The 20,920-nt window shown below is 37.8% G+C and overlaps 1 protein-coding gene across 8 annotated transcripts in view; it reads left to right on the top strand.

The window, feature by feature from the left end:
* Window positions 1-20,920, top strand: part of LOC124170473 (protein wings apart-like) — a 56,455-nt gene that overhangs the window by 28,004 nt on the left and 7,531 nt on the right. For all 8 annotated transcript variants that reach the window (XM_046549190.1, XM_046549186.1, XM_046549193.1 and 5 more), the window contains 6 exons: window positions 143-424; window positions 1,677-1,913; window positions 3,458-3,680; window positions 14,799-14,914; window positions 15,067-15,166; window positions 19,705-19,881. In XM_046549190.1, the coding sequence (XP_046405146.1) occupies window positions 143-424; window positions 1,677-1,913; window positions 3,458-3,680; window positions 14,799-14,914; window positions 15,067-15,166; window positions 19,705-19,881 (1,135 nt within the window). The remainder of the gene's footprint in view (window positions 1-142; window positions 425-1,676; window positions 1,914-3,457; window positions 3,681-14,798; window positions 14,915-15,066; window positions 15,167-19,704; window positions 19,882-20,920) is intronic.

Below are 20,920 nucleotides of genomic sequence, written 5' to 3' on the forward strand. Positions count from 1 at the left end.
ATGGTCTGGGGTATGAAAAGTAATTAAGAGGTATTCAATAGGTAATATCAATTGTTTTAATATTTTACATTGCATTAAAATTTATCGTTATGTTTTTTTGTATTTAATTTTATTCTAGCCCTTGTTTCTTTGAAATTTACAGAGCCTTGGTTTATGTACTGCCACAGTCATGTTTGTGCTGAGTCAAGATAGGCTGAACATGGATTTGGATAGGGATAGCTTGGAATTGATGCTCAATCTCCTGGAAGTTGATGGTGGAGGGATGGGTAAGGAGGGCGGAGAAGGTGGAACTGGTGCTTTGGACCACTTGGCTGGTGCCATTTCATCAGCTCAGCTTGATAAGAACAAGCACAAAGTGCGAGAGCTCTGTGCTGAAATTCAAGGACAGGGACATGCAGTACACTTGGATTTGGACAACATTACGGTATGTTTGATTGTGACATTTAAAGGTTTTAGTTTATGATGTTTGCCCAATAATTGTTTGCCTTACATCCAAGTTTAGCGCTGAAGAAGTGTTTTTACAACTTCTATCGACTTCCCAAACCTCCTGCCTGTGACCAAATCTTTGCCCCCTTGATTTTTTTCTCACTCGCTGAGAAGGTTAAAGGAGGTTGGTTACTCGATTCTTCCAATTTGTTGGTGTGAGTGAATTGGTATGAGATGAGCTGAAGCTGTGTGGGGCAGTATGGAAGTCCTAGCGGCCAGCCTCTGCTCTGAAATTCACCTTATCTGGCTGTGGCAGCCCATTCTTTCCAAGTCTCTTAAGAGTAATTTGTGGAGCATTTTCTCCATGAAGTAATGCATAAATGTGTATAGTTTTGAATTTGTCTTCCTTTTAAGAGTTTCTGTAGGAAAAATCCAGTTTTACAGCTCTGTAACACTTGCGCAATCACGAAGAGAAAGCAGGCAAAAAAAACTTGCAAAAGTTTTGTGTTTGCATTAGATTTTTCCTGTATTTCCAAAACTATATGTACAATAAAAATGGTTTTTATTGTAATTTTTAGTAATGATAAAATTTTCTTCGGTACAAAAACAAAAAGGCATCTTGATATACATTTTTTACTGAGCTACAGCTCTTAGATTGGCAATGATTACCTACATTAGAAACTTTTCTGGCTTTGGTGTCGAAATTAATCTTACCAAAGTCACTCCCAAAATCGGGTGAAATCCCAAGTCTGGCATTACCTAAGTCCAGATGGTGCTGGATTAGGGGTGCTCAATTGTACAATGGTCATAAATATATGTTTATTTATTTTTATTAGTACAAATTTATTGAAGAAACTTTGAGTGGCTCCCAATATAAACTATGTACAAAAAAACCAAAGCTTTGTTGTGCATTCAGTGAAGCTTGATATCATTTTGGAAACTATGAAGTGGAATTGGAGAAGGTAGTAATTGGGGAAGTTTTACTGTTGTTTTTTGTTCTCAACTGTTGGCTTAGTTATTTCACTCTTAGCACCACTTTTATAATGCCCAGTAAAAATTTTGCAATATTGAAATCTTGAGTTTACGTATTATTCCAGGCCACAAATTCGACCAGCTGTTATTCTGAACTAAGTTGCGTTGCACTAACTTTAAAATATTCTCAAGATGAGGTTACTACTGCATCATGTCCTGCTTAATGCTAACCAGACATAATAAAACTGACTATTATTATTCTACTGCAAAATTTACAGGTGGGACATTTGGCAATGGAAACATTGCTGAGTTTGACCTCTCGTCGAGCTGGAGAGTGGTTCAAAGAAGAGCTTCGGGAATTGGGTGGTTTGGAGCACATAGTTAAGACTGTTACTGAGTGCTGCTGTCACATTGATAACCATAGGCTAGTAGACGATGCCTTGTTTCCTAAATGGAGTGATCCAGTGCTTGATAAGCTGAGAAAAATCATCAGGTGTTTGAGAATCTTAGAAAATGTAAGTTTTTACTGATCTTGAATTATTCCATTATCGTTAATTTTGGGTAGATATGGTGGTGATTTTTCAGCTTAATGCATGAAGAGGTAGGTAAACTTTCCTTTGCTGACCAAGCTGTTAATACAAAATCTGTGAGGAAATTGCCACTGCAAAATGTAATTAGGGATATTTGTTAAGGATATTAATTCTCTAGCGGGACTATTTTGTGTCATCTTCATCAATCTTCAGTGGATAGTACTATGAAAACTTTAAGGCTTTATTGTGGTTAAATGGTTTATTGGTAAGTTCGGAATGTATGCACCTTTTGAAATCATGCGAAAGCAAATAACTTCTTTTCCATGGATAGGATTTGGTATTGGACAATAATTTTTCTGTGTGGTGGGTGGCATTATTATGAGGGTCTAATGCATTGAGATGGTTTTTGTTAGTGGGTTGTAATTTCAAGAAATCAGCAGTTCCAGTGAATTTGTCACTAGTTGGAAAGCTAAACTCTTTTCTTAATAAAGCATTTGGTCATTTTTGTGCACCAGATTCAATTTAATCAAATGGAAACTTAAATACAATTGTCAGTCTGACTTCCACCACCACTGGCAAATACAGGTGGCTGGATATTGGCAAGTCAGAGGCTGGTGGTGGCAATAGCTGTTCATTTCAATGCTTTTTAAGCTAAATTTGCACCGGCACACCACTTTTGTTCTTGGTGGTGAAGAAATTCTGTACTCAGATATCATTTCTTGCATACCATGTCCAAAATCATGACAGCTTCTGGTATTGACAATACTGTTGTGTTGAAATAAGTGCTTACAAATATTTATTTCAATGTGGAAAAATTCCACTCCATCACCCTTGAATCCTCAGATTTTAATACTGTTATGTGTTTAAATTGTCTATTCTGGCTCCGGCAGATGAGCCTGTGTCAGGATTGCTCGGTGTGTGCAAAAATAATCTTAGGTCCAACCTTATTGTTTGATTTTGAAATATCTGTCAAACAACTAATCATAAGTTAAGTGGTAAAATAACTGAGTATCATTTAACAATGTGATGTTAGGTAATAATCATGGTCGTACATTTTATGTCCTAGTAATTTTTATCTGCTGCATTACCAGTGAGTGCTTTTAAGTTTATGACGGAGAGAGTGCTTTCTAGGTTTAAATGACTCTGGGCCTTCAAATCCTTGCATTCTGAGAAAATTACTCCTCAGATATGTTGTGCTGATTATTATGAATTAATGATAAAGATCAAGTCATGACTTTTTCAGGATACCTGAGAAAGCATTATTTGGCCCAAATCAAGTACAAATTTTATCATGTATATATTTTCATTTACCAAAATGGAGAAAATTGCCGAAGTTCTTCATATGGTGTTGAAGCTCATTAGCGATTCAGAAACATGGTCTCTAGTACCTAGAAAACTTAGAAGGATATTTTAGTCGTAGATAACTTGAGGGATTTTTGCATTATGAGATAAATTTAGATATGCAATTTCCTGAAAGGAAATGGGTAGGATGAAAACTATACTTTAATATTTTTGCTTACTTATTATAGGTTACCCATCAAAATGAGGAGAACCAAACATACCTTCTCAAGCATGGAAATGGAACACTGGTGGATACCCTTATAAAGTTGTACAGACTATGTGATGCAGAAATCCCACTCTATCCTGTGCATGCCAATACAACCAAGGAATCTACTGAGATGGTTCTTCTTGAAACTCTTATTTCTACCATGAAAGTACTCATAAATCTCACTCACGATTACAATAGCCAGTGTAAGTATAGTCTTGTTTTTGGCAGTGATCAAAAACTGTGCTTTACTATTTTAATTTTAGTCTGTATTCCTGGTAGCCACTACTCTTAGAAACCTGGAAAGTGAGGGAATTTATATTTCTGGAAAGACATGTAATGTCAGGGAAATTGGCAGATATTTATGAAAAAAATTGTCTTTGTAGCAATATTCAAATGGTGGTATTTCCTCATCCTCAAAATTAGTATAGATATATTAGGCATGTATTTGATATTTGAGCATCCCATACTTTCATGATAGTCATTTTGACATCTCTTGTATTATTTTAGCTTATAATTAACGTATTCAACTGAAGAAAAAAAGCCAAATAGGTTAGCACTTAACGAAGTGGAAAATCTCTGGCAGCCATGCCTTGGGTGGTGGTTTGTGCTTATCCTCTCCATTCCAAGTTTTTATTTAATCTTATTATTAAGATCATGTGGGCTACATTACGAGTTACAGATCCCTTGTGCATGAATTAGGTCTCTATTGCTGGGCTCTTGGCCACGGAATGTATACCTTTAGGTTGCTGAGAATGCAATCTGCTCTTCATTTTGGCCTTTTTGATTGTCCCTATAATAATTATTTTCTAATTTTTGCAAGATTATTAACTCCCTGTTGCATAAAAAGTGCCCATTCATACAGTTATATGAAATTTTGATTTGACTTTTCAGTTCAGGAAATAGTTTTCTTGCTGTGGTATGCAATTGAGCATTATCAAACATTTTAAATACTTATACTGATATTTCACTACATCAGTATGTTAGATAACAATCCCTCTTTAATTTCACCCTGGTAACTTTTTGTCAATATTAACGTATATGGAATGCATAAATGAGAAGTTAAAGAGTTGAAAGTTGGAATTTTTATGGCTCCCGATGAGAATAACTTGGAAGCCGGGAGTAGTATTCAGCCATTACATGAAAAGGGATTGTTAAGGGAGGCAAGGATTGAGTATATCCATTGGACCTAGCTCTCCCTTGCCAAATATACAATTCTTATTTTTACTGTCCAGCTCAGAACTTAATTGTGTTTCTTGCATTTCCATGCATCACTGAACTATTTAACTTAGAATTAGTATGTCTGGGACCAAGACAAGCTCTTTTTGATAACTATTTTCAATAGCTTTTCATCTGTATTACAGGAAATGGTCTCAGTATTGTAATATTTTGTTGGTTTAGTGCAAATTTTGAATTTTTTATAAAATTTAGAATTAACATTCCTGGCAGTCCCTGATTTATACATGAAATGTGCTACAATGGGCACCGTATAAATTGTAGTTTAATGGAAATTGAATTTTATCCAAAAACTGAATCTATGCTGTAAATGTTTGTTGTAAATTCAATGCAAGGTAAATTTTTGGCAAAATTTCATTCAGTTCAATGGGAAATGCTTGGGTGTGTGTGTAAGTTTATTCTTCATTTATTTCCCTGAATGAGAATTATTATCACTTGAAAGTTCCATCTTGTCAATTTCTCTCCCACATATTTACTGATATCATGCATAAAAATATCATTGTTAAATGTTTGCAGCTTTACTTTGTCAGGCTGTGATATAAGATAAGAAACTTCCACTCTTGACTCTTTATTTCCAACCATGGTTTTGACAGTGTCATGCCATAATCAAGTTGATCATGGCAGCTATGAGAATGACATGAGCATCAAAACCATGGTTTCAAGTGAAGTGTGAGTGTGTGACTTACGAAGATGTAGAAGAAGATGATCAGATCATGAGGAGGCTGATAAAGCAATCGCAAGACTTCTGAGAAAAAAGAGAAGGGTATAAATTCACTGCCTATGAGAATTCAAAAAGCAATGGTAGAGTAAATAATACTGAGACCTTAATCTGTACATGAAGCATAACAGTGAAGGATAGAATGGACAGGCAGGAAGAATATTTTCATGATCCACTGAATTGCGAGCAACCCACCGAGGATTGCACGCAGTGGATTTGGTGACAAGTGAGTGAATTTAGCTTCTTATGTTGAAGAGCTCTATAAAAAGAAGGAGAGAAAGAAACCATTAGGTCCTAAAAGAATAAACTATCACTGGGTGGTGGAGGAATAAATTTGAGTTTTTAAAACCAGGTGGAAGACAGGTTTTTAAAGAAATTATGTGGTAATTGCCAAAATATGGTCTGAGAAACTTATTTTCATATCAAGTAATTAGATCATGTGGGAATTTAAAGCTTCTGCTAATGGAAGACTCTGGTTCATGCACCTCTTCTGTTAGGGCAGCATAGGATAGGTTGCACAAAAGCGATTTTCACTTCTGAGGTTATCTATTGTTTTACATATTTCTCGTTTAAACCAGTGATCAAATGAAAAAGTGACATGTTTTATGTATATAATTTCAGCTGCGTAGCCCAAAGAAATTTAGCTTCTGCATTATAAAAATGATACACACTAAAAGATTTTTCTCAAAATTTGTGAGAATGTGAATGTTCACCCATAAGTAATAATTATGATGAACTATACTATCTAATTACTTTACTAAATTCCATGATAAGAGTTATATTCTTAGTGAAATGGTACAAATCTTACAAGGCATTTCTTACATCTATTTATCACCCAGTTTTATCATTTTTTCTGTTAGCATTACCCAGATTGGAAAGCTAAAAACATAGTCATCAAGCATCATCATTTTGCAGAGCTTTTGTATTAGTAAATATATGGTTATAACTTTGTGCTTCTTCAAAGAATTATTGAAAGCATAGCATTGGTTAACATCATCAATAAAAGCTGAAGTTTTGTAATGTTTGCACTTGTGTTTTGTTTTGGGACAAAATATAACTGCCAGCAAAGTTGCCACTGACACAATGACTTGTATACTTTTTAACATAGTTGGCAAGGTATATTGCAAGAAGGTCAGAAGTAGGGTTGTGGCATCTTAATGGAAAGGCAATCATTTTATCCAATGCTGCTGTCGAAACAAATTAATTCTATTGAATGGTTATTTCCCATAAAAGGTATTATCACCCATCCTGTTAAAAATGAAATTTACTAAGCATTTAAAATTCACTGAAATTATCCAAATGATTAAGGATCTTATTATCTATGTAGCTGCTGTTTTCTTTCAACTGAATCACCTCCAGAAAGCACAATTTCCAATTTTTTCTAATGTATTTCATTTTCTATGTTGTGCTGGATGCACAATGATGCAAAGTAGGTTTAAAAGGATGCATATATTGCATTCTAATTTGTATGATATGGACAAATAGCAATTGACAAAATAACCATTGATGACAAAACATTTGATATAATATTAATGGGTGATAGTTCTTATGATTTCCATTCCATTGTTAGTGAGTGCATGTAAGGGAATATAAAGGAATCATGACATAATCTGAAAATCAGTGCCCTAAGGAGTGTGCCTTTATGGGCAAGTTGTAAAGTGAAACTACCCTGGCTTTTCCACATTTTTTAGCTTTCCTTCCATTGCAGGGAGTACAAAGTTTTTGGAATTCCTAAAATCTGGAATTTTTATTCTTTTCCTTTTATTCACCTGTGACAATCACCCATGAAAATTTTCATTCATCAGCTTTTTTGATTTGTTAATCATTTTATATCAATTCTTTCAATCGTTAAGGCTGACTGCAATTAAACTGTTTTAAGTGAGGGCATGATATGATTTATATCTTAGAAAGGGTGATGATACAATTTTCTCTCCAACTTCATAAGGTTTTTCTTAATGCTTTTTAAGTGTATTTTCATCATTTCATTTCAAGTATACAAGCTTAAAAGTAATAATTTCAATCTTCCAAAAAACCTATCAAACAGTTTGTAAGTGAAAAAATCAATATTTCTTTTGGAAAAAAATAAATGCAGCAAACTCTCATTATTTTGAATTTCATGGGACCAAAAAACTGGAGTTCATAATAATGAACTTCTTAAGAGCATTTATTTTAGGAATCCTTGCAAAAACATACCTTGCCAAAATTCCTTGTACACCCATGTCTCGTATAGCGCAATTTCGATTAGCGCAATTTCGATATAGCGCAAATTCGTTCCTCGGGGAATCATTGCAACGCAGTGTAGCCTAATCGAAAATCTTAAACGCTCTCGTGATAAAATGTGAACTTGCGCTAAGTACACACAAAATTTCTATCATTTTACGCATATTAATATTATTGCTTGCCTCAAATCTTCTTTTTTGTTTATATATTAATCGAAATCCATTGCTGTGCAATGGCCAAAAGTATTACTCGTCATTGGGTCCAGATAGCCGGCCTACCGAAGTAATTTATCTCGTCTCCTTAACAGAATAATAATAAATAATATAGATCGTTACTTAAGCGTGGGGCTAGTGGAAATGAGTTTTTTTCAGCAATACGGTTTGAGGCGTATTTTTGCCGTCATAGGTTATCGGGCGATTGACTTCCAGGTAGAGGGTCTACGCTAAAGCCTTCAAGGTCATCGGTATTCACGGGGGAGAAATGGAGCGGTGGCCGAGTTGCGCACGAATAGCATCAACATATAAGAGGGTCCCCAATGGAGTCTCAAACACAATAGCTTCGTTCCCTCCCTGCAGTCGTAGGCCCTCTGCGTCTCAAGAATACAGTTCAGCAGTAGAAGGTGATTTCGATAGAGCCATGCAGAGTAGAAACCAAGAGAAAATGGCAAAAAATAGGAATGCGGGTAGAAAAATCAAGAATTTATCAAGAAAAACCATAAACCTAGAAGAGAAATTGATATAGGTCAATTGCTTTGAAAATGGAGAACGTCGAAGCGATATTGCGCGGAAGTTTAAACGCACGAAGCCTTATTCTGAATAAAGACGAAGTTTAAACATCAGTGACCTCAGCCGCACCAACTTCAACCAAGCGGTCTACACATACGGAAAGTTCATAGTGATTCAGTACAAAAAGACGAGAGTAGTAATCGCTCCGAGACATTTAGTGAAAGCTCCGGTTGGATCCAGAATTTAAACGGCAAGCAGGTATTTTCAGTGCGGCGATATCAGGTGAATCTGCAAGTGTTGATAGCGCAGTCACCACAACATTTTCTGATGAACTCCAAGCTGTGATTGAAAGTGGCTCCTTTCCCCCTCAACTAGTTTTTAGTGTTGACGAGATGACATTGTTTTGGAAAAGAATGCATTCTCGTTCATTCATTTTCAGGGAAGGAAAACCTGGGTCAGGTTTCAAGGCATTTGAAGACTTTTTCACGTAGCTGCTAATGACTCGGAGGACTTCAAATTAAAATGATTTATCATTCTTAAACTCCGCTAGCTATGAAATGGCATTCAAAGTAGCATTTGCCTGTCACTTCGATGAGCAACAAAAGGGCCTGGGTGACACAATAGTTGTTTTTAGACTGGTTTGAAAAATCGTCAACTGCCGGCAATGCATTGCGAACCCTTGAGATAGCAGATGTTAGCCCACCCGCACGACAGGAGGGAATTTAAAAAGCACGTAAGAATTTTTTTTAACGTGAATAAAAGTCTTCAAATACGTGCATACTATCTTTAAAGATGTTTTAAACTATAAACATTTATATAAATAATGTTTTCTGAGGCTATTTATGGGAATATATATGTTTTAGAGGAAATTCAATACCCAAGACCTATGCTACCAGGAACGCATCCCTATCTTCCCAATGTTAAAACGCTCTCGTACAACGCAAATTCGTATAGCGCAAAGACCCCAAGGAACGCATCCCTTGCGCTATACGAGACATGGGTGTATATTCAATCTCCTGTACTCTTAGTCGTGTTGCGGAATAGGTTCAGAGTCATGCGTATGATATATGCGATTATATTATGAACAAATTGAGTAAATCCTCAATATACAAACAAGATGCATTCTGATACCTTGTTCGTAAGTTGATAAAACTTTGCAAGGTATCGAAAAGTGTGGTTATCATGCAGAATGCAGCACTATTACAATTTTGCATTAACTCACGGTTGTGACGAACTGATAGAGCTGATAGAGGAAAGTGCTAATTTGGAAGAGCCTTGAGGGTCACACAGGAAAGCAAATCAGACATTGCTGAGTATGTTTCATAGAACCAGGATGCAACATTTTGAGAAAGGGAGATAATATCCCAGACTATTCTGTGAAGCTGTGGAAATCATGATGTGGATAACAAGATGAATGCAGAGGCTGGCTATACCCTCTCCAACTCATGGAGGTGCTTAATCTGAGATGGCTGCCACTTGTTGTCATCCGCAAGTGCAGCCCACAACAGTGACCAGTCTGGGAAGAGTAGCCCAGGCCTGGCCGTCCATTCATTTACCTGCAGTTAAGAAGTCATTTCCACTCCTGCCTCACCTGAGGATGCCTACAGTATATGCAGCAGAAGAAATTTCACCATCGTAATGTGAAAAAATGGATGAGATCCTAAAATATTGGAACGTCATTTTCAATGAAGAAGTCTACAAATTTTTTTATGATATGCTTTCCAAATCAAACTTGAAAAATCTTGGTCCTTAGTCGTGCATCTCTCAGGCCCCTTAGTTTCTTTCATGCCGGCATGGAGAGGTGCCGCTTCCTAGTGGTGCCATAATATGTGGTGGGGAGATCATCCTGCAATTGTGACTGGGTTTAGTGGCCAAGTGATGTCACTGTATCACTTAGGCTGTAGAACACTAGATGAGCATAGGACTGCATACATGTTGTTTATCTATGCAAAATGTTTGTATCTTTAACTGAATTCATTAAGAAAATATGCCGATATTATCTAGTACAGCAGTTTTCAGTTGGTTTTGTTTATGTTTAAGAAGATTTTGTCATAAAGGGTGATGTATATCTTTGAGACAGGCAGTCGTAATATAACGAAAATAGCAGGCAATCTTTTCCTTTTGTTAGCTTAAGACACATGATGGACAGGCATAGCCAGGGAGGGGCTGAGGGCCCTAGCCAGGGAGGAAAAGTTTGGGGGAGGGACCTTCAGCTCCCTCCCCCCAAATTTTTCCCTTATGGCAGCTGCCCGCAATACAGCCTCTATGGAGATGACTAGCCTATGGGAACCTAACCTTCTTTGACTAAAAACCTTTTTTCAGTCACAATGGAAAATCCTCATATGTGCTGAATGCAACTTATTTGAATTTGAGGAAAAATGTTTTTTAAGGAATCTCTTCAGAAATTTGTAGCATGGGATGCATTAAGAATATCTTTAATTCAAATACATGGGTATTTACTAGGGATGGACAGATCCTGGATTATTTTTCGGACCCAGATCTGGATTGGGACTTTGATTTCAGCAGTTTGATGTTCAGATATTTTAGGATTATATATATTTGCAAATGCATTTCTAATAGCCTGCTATAAAATGTAGTAATTATTCAAGTTTCTTCAGGGTCCATACATTCAAAGGAATGCTATTTTGATTTTCACACATGTTTTAATATTTTTACTGATCATTTTACAAGATTTTTTGTTATTTTTTTTAAAAACACTCATATTTTTACAGACTCAGGATCTAAACGGTTATGCTTGTGTTTGGAAATGAAAATAAGTTTCAATTTTTGGATAAATTATTGACTGAATTCAAATTTTCGTCTCACACGTTTCCTCCAAGTTTTGGCACTTTCTCATCGCATTCTGACCTGTGTTTCACTCGCAGGTGCTTCAGTAGTGATGAGGTCGATTTTGCAATTCCTTGCAATAGTTTCACACCAGAGTGCATATGCATGGCATACATTGAGTTCTCTTCGCCTCAATAAAAATGCTTCCACTCTATGAAAGACGTCTTTATCAGTATATCATTAAATTAAATTGCAAATGAGCAATCTGCAACACAATTAACAGTGTTTAAAACAGCATCTATGTCTCGTGCGGGAACAAAACGAGACTACTGCTCAGCGGGAGGAAGGGGTGGGCAGCTGAAGTGCTTAAAGGAGAGGTAGAGGGGAAGGAGCACGCTCCCTCCCGTCTATTAAGTGAAGAGGGTAGGAACACATCCGATCTTGCATGTGACATCATTGCCTTTCAAGGGAAGGTGGGCAAGGTATGCGGTGATGTGATGCTTGCAGTTTGCATTTCCAGCCCGTCTCGTCTTGTTTGAGTGTGCTCATGCTAAGCTTCTTTGAAAAGCGTGCTGTTTGGACTAATATTGGTATAGCCTTGTTGTAACTAGAGAGCTTTGTGTCAATCAATTAGAGCTCACAAATCTTAATTACTATCAGAAATGCATCGGATTAGGTCTCATTCTATTTTTAACCTTGTACGTGTCATCCATTTGCTGAAAGCTATGGAGACATCTTCGGGCCCATTAGGTGACTCACCTGGCATTTGCCCACCAGAAACCAGGAGAAAAAAGGTCAGGTTGGGATGAAACACATTTCCATTATTCTTGTGTAACTTGATATTTTCCTTTGAAGTGAATGATTTATGGTCTTTGTAGACTCGGAAAAGAAAAAACGTCAGAGGCATGGGCTGAGGGCCGAGGATGGTTTTGTGAAATCTGTGATGTAGTGACTTTTGACGTACTTCCAACCCGGCAGCATATTTGGGGTCGACCGCTGCATCACTGATACTTTATCATGCAATACTTTAATACCTACGCTACTTTTTTTGCTCAAATGCTGTGAGAATACATACGAATTGTTAAGGTTTCTGGGGAAAAAATTTAACTTTCAAGTTTTAGTGGACAATGCCGGTTTTTCCAGTGTATGACAGCACAAGTGGTGCCATTTTTAGCATATTTGGGCACTACGCTAAGTTCCATAGTTCGTTCGCTTCATCCACTTTGATTCCACTAAGATTCAAGGTCCATATAAATGGCTGATATAATTGTAATAAAAATTCCCAAGATTCCAACAATTTTGCAATTTTGGCGAGAAAGTACTTGTCCTTTCCAGCCACACAAGTGTGTAGTTTAAGGCAATTTTCTGCTGGCAGTGATACCATGATACTATGACATGGAGATGTTAAAACCTGCTGCCTGAACATGTAGAACAATGGTTTTTTTTATGAAAAAATTTTACATGATTAGTTTACGTATAAAATATTTACTATAATTATGCAAATGACTTCACTCAAGGCTCTTCCTAGCAGTTTGGATACATATTTAAATTAAAGTGCCTATATATTACTGGAGGTTAATTCTTTTTATTTGTGCTTGTGGAACTCTTTAAGACACATTTATTTTCTTTCATCTCCCTATTCTGACACAATTACCATTTATATACTTCATCATCTTTTCCTTTTTACATCAAGCTAAGTGTTCAGAAGAGAAAATTCACTAGGGGCTGGAAAAATGAGAATATGTTGGTGCATGAATTATGATATTGCCAGATCCAGAAATTACCAAACTTGACTCGACACTAGTGAGTAGTGCACAATTTGACTTGATACTCGACTTTAGATTAAACTAACACTTGCACATCCTTAATCCCTTGTATTTACGAATCAAACAATGCACTGAGATTTTTTTCCCGAATCGGATGGTGTTAGTGCCAAAGCCCACAAGTGTAAAGTTTTTTAGAAAGTCTGGTGTATTTTGAGGTTATGTGCCTATTGAGACCAATGAATGATAGCTATATTCATTCATTTCAGGATCAGTGAACGATGAAAGTAACTTTCAACAGTATATTGTGCCGGTCCGGACTCCTGGGTATGATTTTGCCCGCCCCCCCCCCTCCCTTTTCTCCAAAGACATTAGGACGAGTGAGGTTAGCAAGCGAGACGACACACACATAATTATTTTTCCCTGAGTCGGAGGAGTCACTGCCTTCGTCCACCACTCCCCTCCTCCGATCCAGGGGTAGGGAACTCGGATTTCTAGTGACCAGCGCCGTTTGATTTGCACAAAAACAGTAAATTTGATGGGTGGCAGAGGAATCGCTGAATAAGGTGACAAAACTCCCCCCTTTAATAATAAGATGCCAGTCCTTGTTCCTTTTAACATAAATCAGTTTTAATGAATCTCATACAAGATAACAAAAAAATAACCCTTTAGACACCGAAATACCCCCAAAATACAAAAATACCTTTAAACACAAAATACCCGTAAACACAAAATACCCTTAAACACAATATTTATCAACAATTAACTTCAGCACTATTAAGCGATGCCTTCGAAAAAAGGAAGTATCTTAATCTTCAAGGCAGTTTAGATAGCTAAAAAATACAATTGAGAGATAAACACTCTTTAGCAACGTCACTTTTAATAGATAGACGAATTATCGTCAAGGCAACTCTGATAAATAGTGAACATTGAGAGATTGACTGAAAAACAAGGTCCTTCTTCTTCGTACGAGCGTGCGAGCACGATACACACACTTTTGGGCACACTATTACAGCTTTAACCAGCTTCACGAGGGGAAATAGGGGAATTGGGGCGTAGTTCGCTTACACTACCTTTCTGGCGAGGATCAGTTGTAGGAGATACTCTGGCCAACAGATGGCAGAGTGCGTCTGCAGAAACGTGGCAGGTACTTCCTCCAGAATCTCGATCCCCTTCAATGCCCAGGAACATGCGTAGCAGAGTCCACAAGTGCCCTCCTCAGACTTTCCTCCTCTCCAGGTGCGGTCCCGACGTGGTGCGTTTGCTTTCTCTCCTGCGCTGCTCGCTCGTGCGTCACCCTCTCTCTCTCTTTTCTGTCCGTTCAGTCTGTTCTCTTTGTTCTGTCTGACCTCTCTCTCGCTCGGCTATTTATTTGGTTCCTCTACCCATGGTTCCCCGCACTAACGTCGTCTGCACCTGGCACGTACGGTGACGACGTTAGCGGTGAACTAGGCGAACTACAATCTCACATGTTTTCACCATTCATCTGTTCACTAATACAATCATTCAAATTCAAGAAATACAACACAAAAATAATATCACACACTACTGAAATAAACCATCGGGCAACATATTTAAGGGGTTCCGTCACAATATGAACGAATGTTTTTGCTCATAAGATGAAATAAATGGATACTATGTGCTAACACTGTGGGTGCGAGTTGACAGCAACTTACCATTATGAGCCTCCCTCATACCATCCCAAACCCTACCCAAATTAAAGTTCTGGCTATTTTCCAGATTATGGAGAAAATAGAAGTTTCGAAAGGGGCTACCAATTTAACAGTGCATATTTTTCATTTTCAATGACCATTTTAAATGATAATTTATGTTATACACTATTGAAATGTTGGGAAAATTCTTTGTCTTTTGCAGCATATGGAAGCACTTTGGCTGGAGAAAGAGAGGGGATCATGGAGGCAAGTCTCCATTGCTTGCTTCAAGTTCCTAACTTTGTGCCAGAGGATAAGAAATTCGAAATTCTTGTATTGGTGAGTAGTCTTCACTAATATCTAATTTTAATGGTTTTATTTTTTATGTTAATTTAAGTTGTACTGGTGACGATAGGAGCAATTTAAGTGTTTTATTTTCTTACAGATTTTGTATGCTATTGATAGTGTATGTGTGATTTTTTTAATTCCAGGCATTGGCTCTCCTAATCAACCTTGTCGAACACAGCCCTCTCAATAGGAAACTGCTGATTGCCTCACAGGCTCCATGTGATCCTGAAAGAATGTTCTCAGGTGTGTTGATTAAGCTGTAATTCATGCTATGTGATAGTTACTGTGGGTATGTGTTACCCTTAATTTTTTATGCATTCTGTTGAAGAATTATTGCATTATAGGATTTCAGCATTATTTTATTTTGAATATTCGTTAAATACCGTATATGTCTGAATATAGTCCCCCCTTTTTTTCCAAAAATGCGACTATATTCAAACACATTTTTTTAACTTTTCCCGGAACTGAAGCCTCAAAATTAGGGGGGCGACTATATTCGGAGAAATACGGTATATCCCTTGTGTCAAATATTTTTTTGTGTTTGTGGGATATCTGGTCATTAGGATATCATGTTTCTGGCATAAGCAAAATAATCTCTGCAATTGGGCATAATCTTAATTTAATGTGATGCTGCCACTTTTTGCCCTTCTGTGTATCCTCAAATACAGTGGAAGCTCGGTGTTAAGAAGTGCTCATAATCTTCAGAAAATCTTTCACGAAGTATAGGGAGGGAAGGATGAAACTCTCAATTCCCATATTCACCTCTACTCACTGCTTTTATTTTGTATCAGTGCGTTTTTCAGAGGGATAAGATCTGTATTTGCCTAACATTGCATACAGTGGAACCTCACTAATGAAAATTTCAGTGGAGAACAAAAAAAGTTTCATAAATGAGTAGGTTTCATATGTGAGGTTTTTCGGTATTTAGCATGAAATCTTTTTCAATAGGGGTCGGTTTGTTTCCAGGATTTAATTAGTAATTTGGAGGCAAGAAATTGAAGCCTAATAATCTTATTTATGTACTCTCAAGCAACACCACAGATGTGTTACTTTGAGAGAAACATAACTTTGCATTCCTGAACAACATTACCCACAGTTGAACATCTTGGTTGAATTGCTAGCATTTCTGGCACTAAGCCGCAAGGCTATCATACTGGAGAAATTTCAGAATGGTGACACTAAATGTTCACAGAGAAGGCTATTTTTGAAAAAAGTTGCTCATTAACAGCAGTTTTCAGGAAATTCATTTTACCACCGAAAGACAAACCCAAGATTGGAGATTGAAGAAATGAGATACCTGAGGAAAGTCATCCAAATGAATCCCATAATTAGGGAGCAAAATTTCACTAATGCTTCACGAAGGCTTCACACCCTGTGGGCCTGGGTTCAAGTCCTGGCAGTGGCAGAAACTTTTCAGAGATGGCTGAATCCCTGCTCGAGAGTAGTGTGGAGGGAACTTCCAGTGTAACACACTTTCCCGCAGATGGGACGTTAAGCCCTGGTTAAGCCTATCATTACAACCATGCTAATTCCAACTCAGGGTTTCTATCCTCCCTTCCTTATCTCATGGCGAAAATGATCCCAGCTGTTGGTTATCTCCCTCTAAATACCATACCATAGATGATATGGAACACACGGCACCCGGCAGTGACGTAATGTGGGGGGGATGAGTGGATAGATCCCCCCCAAAGCCTCAGAGAAATGAAAATTTTTTTTAAAAACAATAGTTTAGTTTTGATATACAGCAACTGCATCTGCTTATAGTTAAATTTTAAGTGCCAAAATGATGTAGAACATATTTACAGGCATGTCATTTTTTTAAATTTACTGGGAATCCCCGTTGACTCAGGGGGAGGTAGGGGGGGAGCTGCCCCCCCAGGTACTACCATCCCCCCCTCCAAAGCATATTCCTAGTTACACCACTGGCACCTATACCCAGGATATGTAACTAAGATCTTTCCGGTGCTTACATCACTTCTTTTAACTGGGCAACTGCCGTCAGTGATGAATGAACAAAAATAGATTAAGAGCCTGGAAAAATCTCCCATCTCTATAATGTTTATCCACTAAAAAAGAATTTTCCCATAAAATTTTAGCAATAGTAGATTGAATCTACCGGGTATAGCTTCTCTGTCGGCATTCTTCCACGAATTCAGCGCCTGGAACTTCAACTAACAAGCCGCATGATTTGTCTTCACAGAATTATTTACTTTCCTATTTCTGATAACAACACTGGACAGTTTTGTTCTTCCATGTAATGGTTATAAGCCATTCCTGAGTAGAAAGGAGCTGCCTTATCTTTCATGTTTTGAATTTGACTGTAATGATGACGTGACGACTGACGATGTGAGTTATTTTCTGAGGGCATTCACACTAACTCTCATTCAACTAAAAAATAAATGCTTCTCACTAGGCAGAGTTAAACTAGTAGCTGTTCAAGGTCCAACTATGTTTCATTTAAACCCACTGAGTTACAATTTTGGCCAGATTTGATCTGCCCACCACGAAAGCAACTTTTCCCTGGCGCAATTTGTCCTGCAGATGTGGGATTGGCCCGCAGAATGAGATCATGTATGCTGTTTTTGCCATAATGTTGAATCACCATCGACTTACGTCCATACTGCTAATATGATAATCTTTTTTGGATGACCGTGGAAGCCAAAATTTTTGCACTTGAGGATTTTTAACGGCTCATTTGGGCGTTATTTAGCTGGGGAGGTGGAAAACAAAACCTTGGAAAAATTCTAGACAATCTTCCGTTTGAGATGGATATTCCATAGTTCATAATTCCAGATTGACTATCACCTACTGTAGTTAAATTAATATCTACTAAAGAGCATTGCTCATTATTAAAACTTATTATTCCCTATTGACATATCCATGTAATGAGCACATACTACTCCCGCTCCTGTGACAAAAATTGGCACACGTACAGCAATCTTCTTGTGGAGCAGTTCTCTGACAAGTCGTATAAGTGGAGTATTTTATCTCATTGGACTGGAAAAATACGTTTTGTAACCGAGGTCGTCGTGTAAGTGAAAAGTTTCATAACCAAGGTTGGAAATACATGGGTTCATATGGAGTTATTCACCGGACCAAAAATAATCGGTGTATAAGTGAGGTCATCGTATAACTGAGGGTTGCATAACCAAGGTTCTACTGTATTTGTATATTATTTTGCAAATTAAATATCACTAAACAATTACATGTTGGCCCTCGTTTCCAAAAACTACATTTCTGAGGCTGTGTACCACATGATGTGTAACTATGTGATCACAGATCTTGGATCATTCAGGATTGGTGTGATGCATCAAATTAGTATGGGGTGGCGGAAACCAAATTCCAGTCACCATGCCAAACATTTGCATTGCTCAAAGTTGCCCTAAAGGCAATCATAGTGGGAAATGAGTAAGTGAGCATGCAGGGCAATTGCACCTAACGTCACTCTTGTAAGCAATGGACAGAACTCTCATGAGGGCAAGTAACGTGCCATCATGCCTTATCAAATTATGCAGGCACTGATGTGCAGTTCTTGGATACAAAGATTCTTCTAATCATCTATTTTCCAGCCGGTCTACCTTATGCAAACCTGACACAACTCTGAGTTAACTGTGCCCTTTACTCAAACCATTATTCCTTGTTGCAATCTAATTGTCTATATGCTTATCTGCTATCTGCTCCAAGTGTTTAGAATGGAGAAAAAGAACTAAAAAAATTCCAATCTCACAGATAATGTGACAGGAAAGCTGTGAACATTCAGTGAGTGAATCACCTGTGCATCTCAATGTATTTTTAGTGCCTGCACATCAGACTAACAAAATCTGTCACCTAAATGTTGACACCATCCACAACACATACGTGGGTATGGTTGAACGACCTACACAAGAAACGCTTTGCCGTGCATTTGCTCAAATTAAGTTATAGTTCCCACTTCTGGCTCCACAAATGAAATTTTTTACTTCGTTGTTGCTTGTTGTAATGATGCTCTCTGGTAATACCACGGATGTATACAACATGGATTAGTGATTGATGACCAAGATTTTTACTGCTTCCTTCAAGAAATTAGGCTGGTGGCCTCCACTATTTCTGAGCATGTGCTCCCACCCCTGCAGGGAATCTGTCTCTCTGACCTCACAGTTTCTGAGAGGAGATACCCCTTGCTCAAGATGTGTTAATTTGGTGCAATATATTCCGGACATGAAAATAATTATCTGTGGTTGGCTTACCACCCTGAGAACTTAAGTGTAGCCCTTAGTATTATTTTTTTAATACACCTTTGTCTAATTTACCTCATCAGCATAGACCAAATGAAAGGGAAACGTTTACAACTTTAATGATTTAGAGGGGTAGGAGTTGTCTGGCATAATTCTGGTGAGTTTTGCTCAGCACATGATAGGGGGGAGGGATTTTGTGCATTCTTATAGTCTGAGAAGAGTAATTCAGGTGCTAAGGATAGATTTCTGCTCGAGCATTCATGTGCAATTATTTAATTTACCATCACATTTTATGCATCATCATCAAAACTAGCCACCCATAAGCCATGTCTGTAAGCTTTATTTTAGCAACATTAAGAAGTGAAGGGGGGAATAAAGTACAAAAAATCCACAGAAAAAAATCATTGGCCTCGACCGGGATTCCGGTCAAGGCGAATAACTTTTTTGTGTGGATTTTTTGCACAATTTGATTTTTACAGATATTTGATTGCAATATCTTTCCATTATAATTTTCTTTTGTCTTTCAAAATCTTGGTTATTGAATTAACATTTTAATTCCTTTTACAGGCAAGCCCCGGACTGCTGTAGAAGCTCTCATATTTTTATTTTGTGAGAAAGAGGCGTTTGCAAGAGTGGAAGAAGCCAAAACAGATGCTATTTTGGATGGGAAGAAAGAAGAAACATCTGAAACAGAAAAGAATGCAAAAACCCCTGAGGAGTTCATCGAGGAAACAGTTGCAAAATGTAAGTTAAATTAGGGATGTAAGCAAGCACTCATGCATTACTGTATGCTAGGCCGTTGTATTTTTGGAATTTGGAAGAATCTTGTTATGCAATGACCCATATCCTTTGGGTCTCCTAAAGGAAGGTATGGATATGTAGACATTGGGAATGAGAGTCTTATTAAGACAATGTTAGTGGGAGTGGTGGAGGAATAGCGATGGTGGCATGAATACTTAAGGGTAGAGCTCACCCTACAGAGTCTCAGGTCAGGTCAAAGGCAGGTCTGTGAATGTCATGCTTTCATGGATTTCCCTGGGCAAAGTCACACTTACAGGATTTTTGGTTTGGAGGTGCTCTTAAGGCTTCACCTATTATCAAAGGATTCCCTCAAGCATGAAAGTCATGCCACAGCCACTTTTGCTGATGCTATCAACATAGCTTACTTTTCCTCTAGCATCTGTGTGGTGTCAGAATGTTTGGAAAATTGTAGCCTGTCCATAGAAACTTTTTTTTCCTTGGCTAAGTCAATTTTGGGAGATGGGTTTTTTGAAAGGTTGTCCCAAAGAAAGGAAGGGGTTAGCCATCTCCTTCCAGCTTCTTCCTCCTCCCTCCCCTCTTCTTACCACCTTGAATAAAGTGCTTATATAAGTGCTGCTCATTTAATGGCTATGATCTCCCATCAAACCCTATCTGCCTACCCTCCCCTCAGTTACAAGCATTGAGTCTGGAACAGAGGAGGTTCCATGAAAGGCTGCATTTGTAATAGAGGAGCTTTCATTGAAGGCCAGAGGCACTGTTGTTGGATCTCGTGCTTTTTAATGAGTTATGAAAATCCCCAAACCAAACTGCTACAGGCAACACCTGCCATCACCTCCCATCGAGTTTAACATGGTGTTAATCACATGAATGAGTGGAAGGGTGTTTACTAATCAATGCCTAGCCGAGAAACTGTTCTGTGTACAGAATCTTATTTTTTCCATAAATTTCACCAATATTAAATGAGATTGATGGTATTTGTATTGTACCTGGTAAAAACTTACTACAGTTCAACCCTTAGGAA

The sequence above is a fragment of the Ischnura elegans genome, chromosome X (genome assembly GCF_921293095.1).
Source record: "Ischnura elegans chromosome X, ioIscEleg1.1, whole genome shotgun sequence".
Classification (NCBI taxonomy): Eukaryota; Metazoa; Arthropoda; class Insecta; order Odonata; family Coenagrionidae; genus Ischnura; species Ischnura elegans.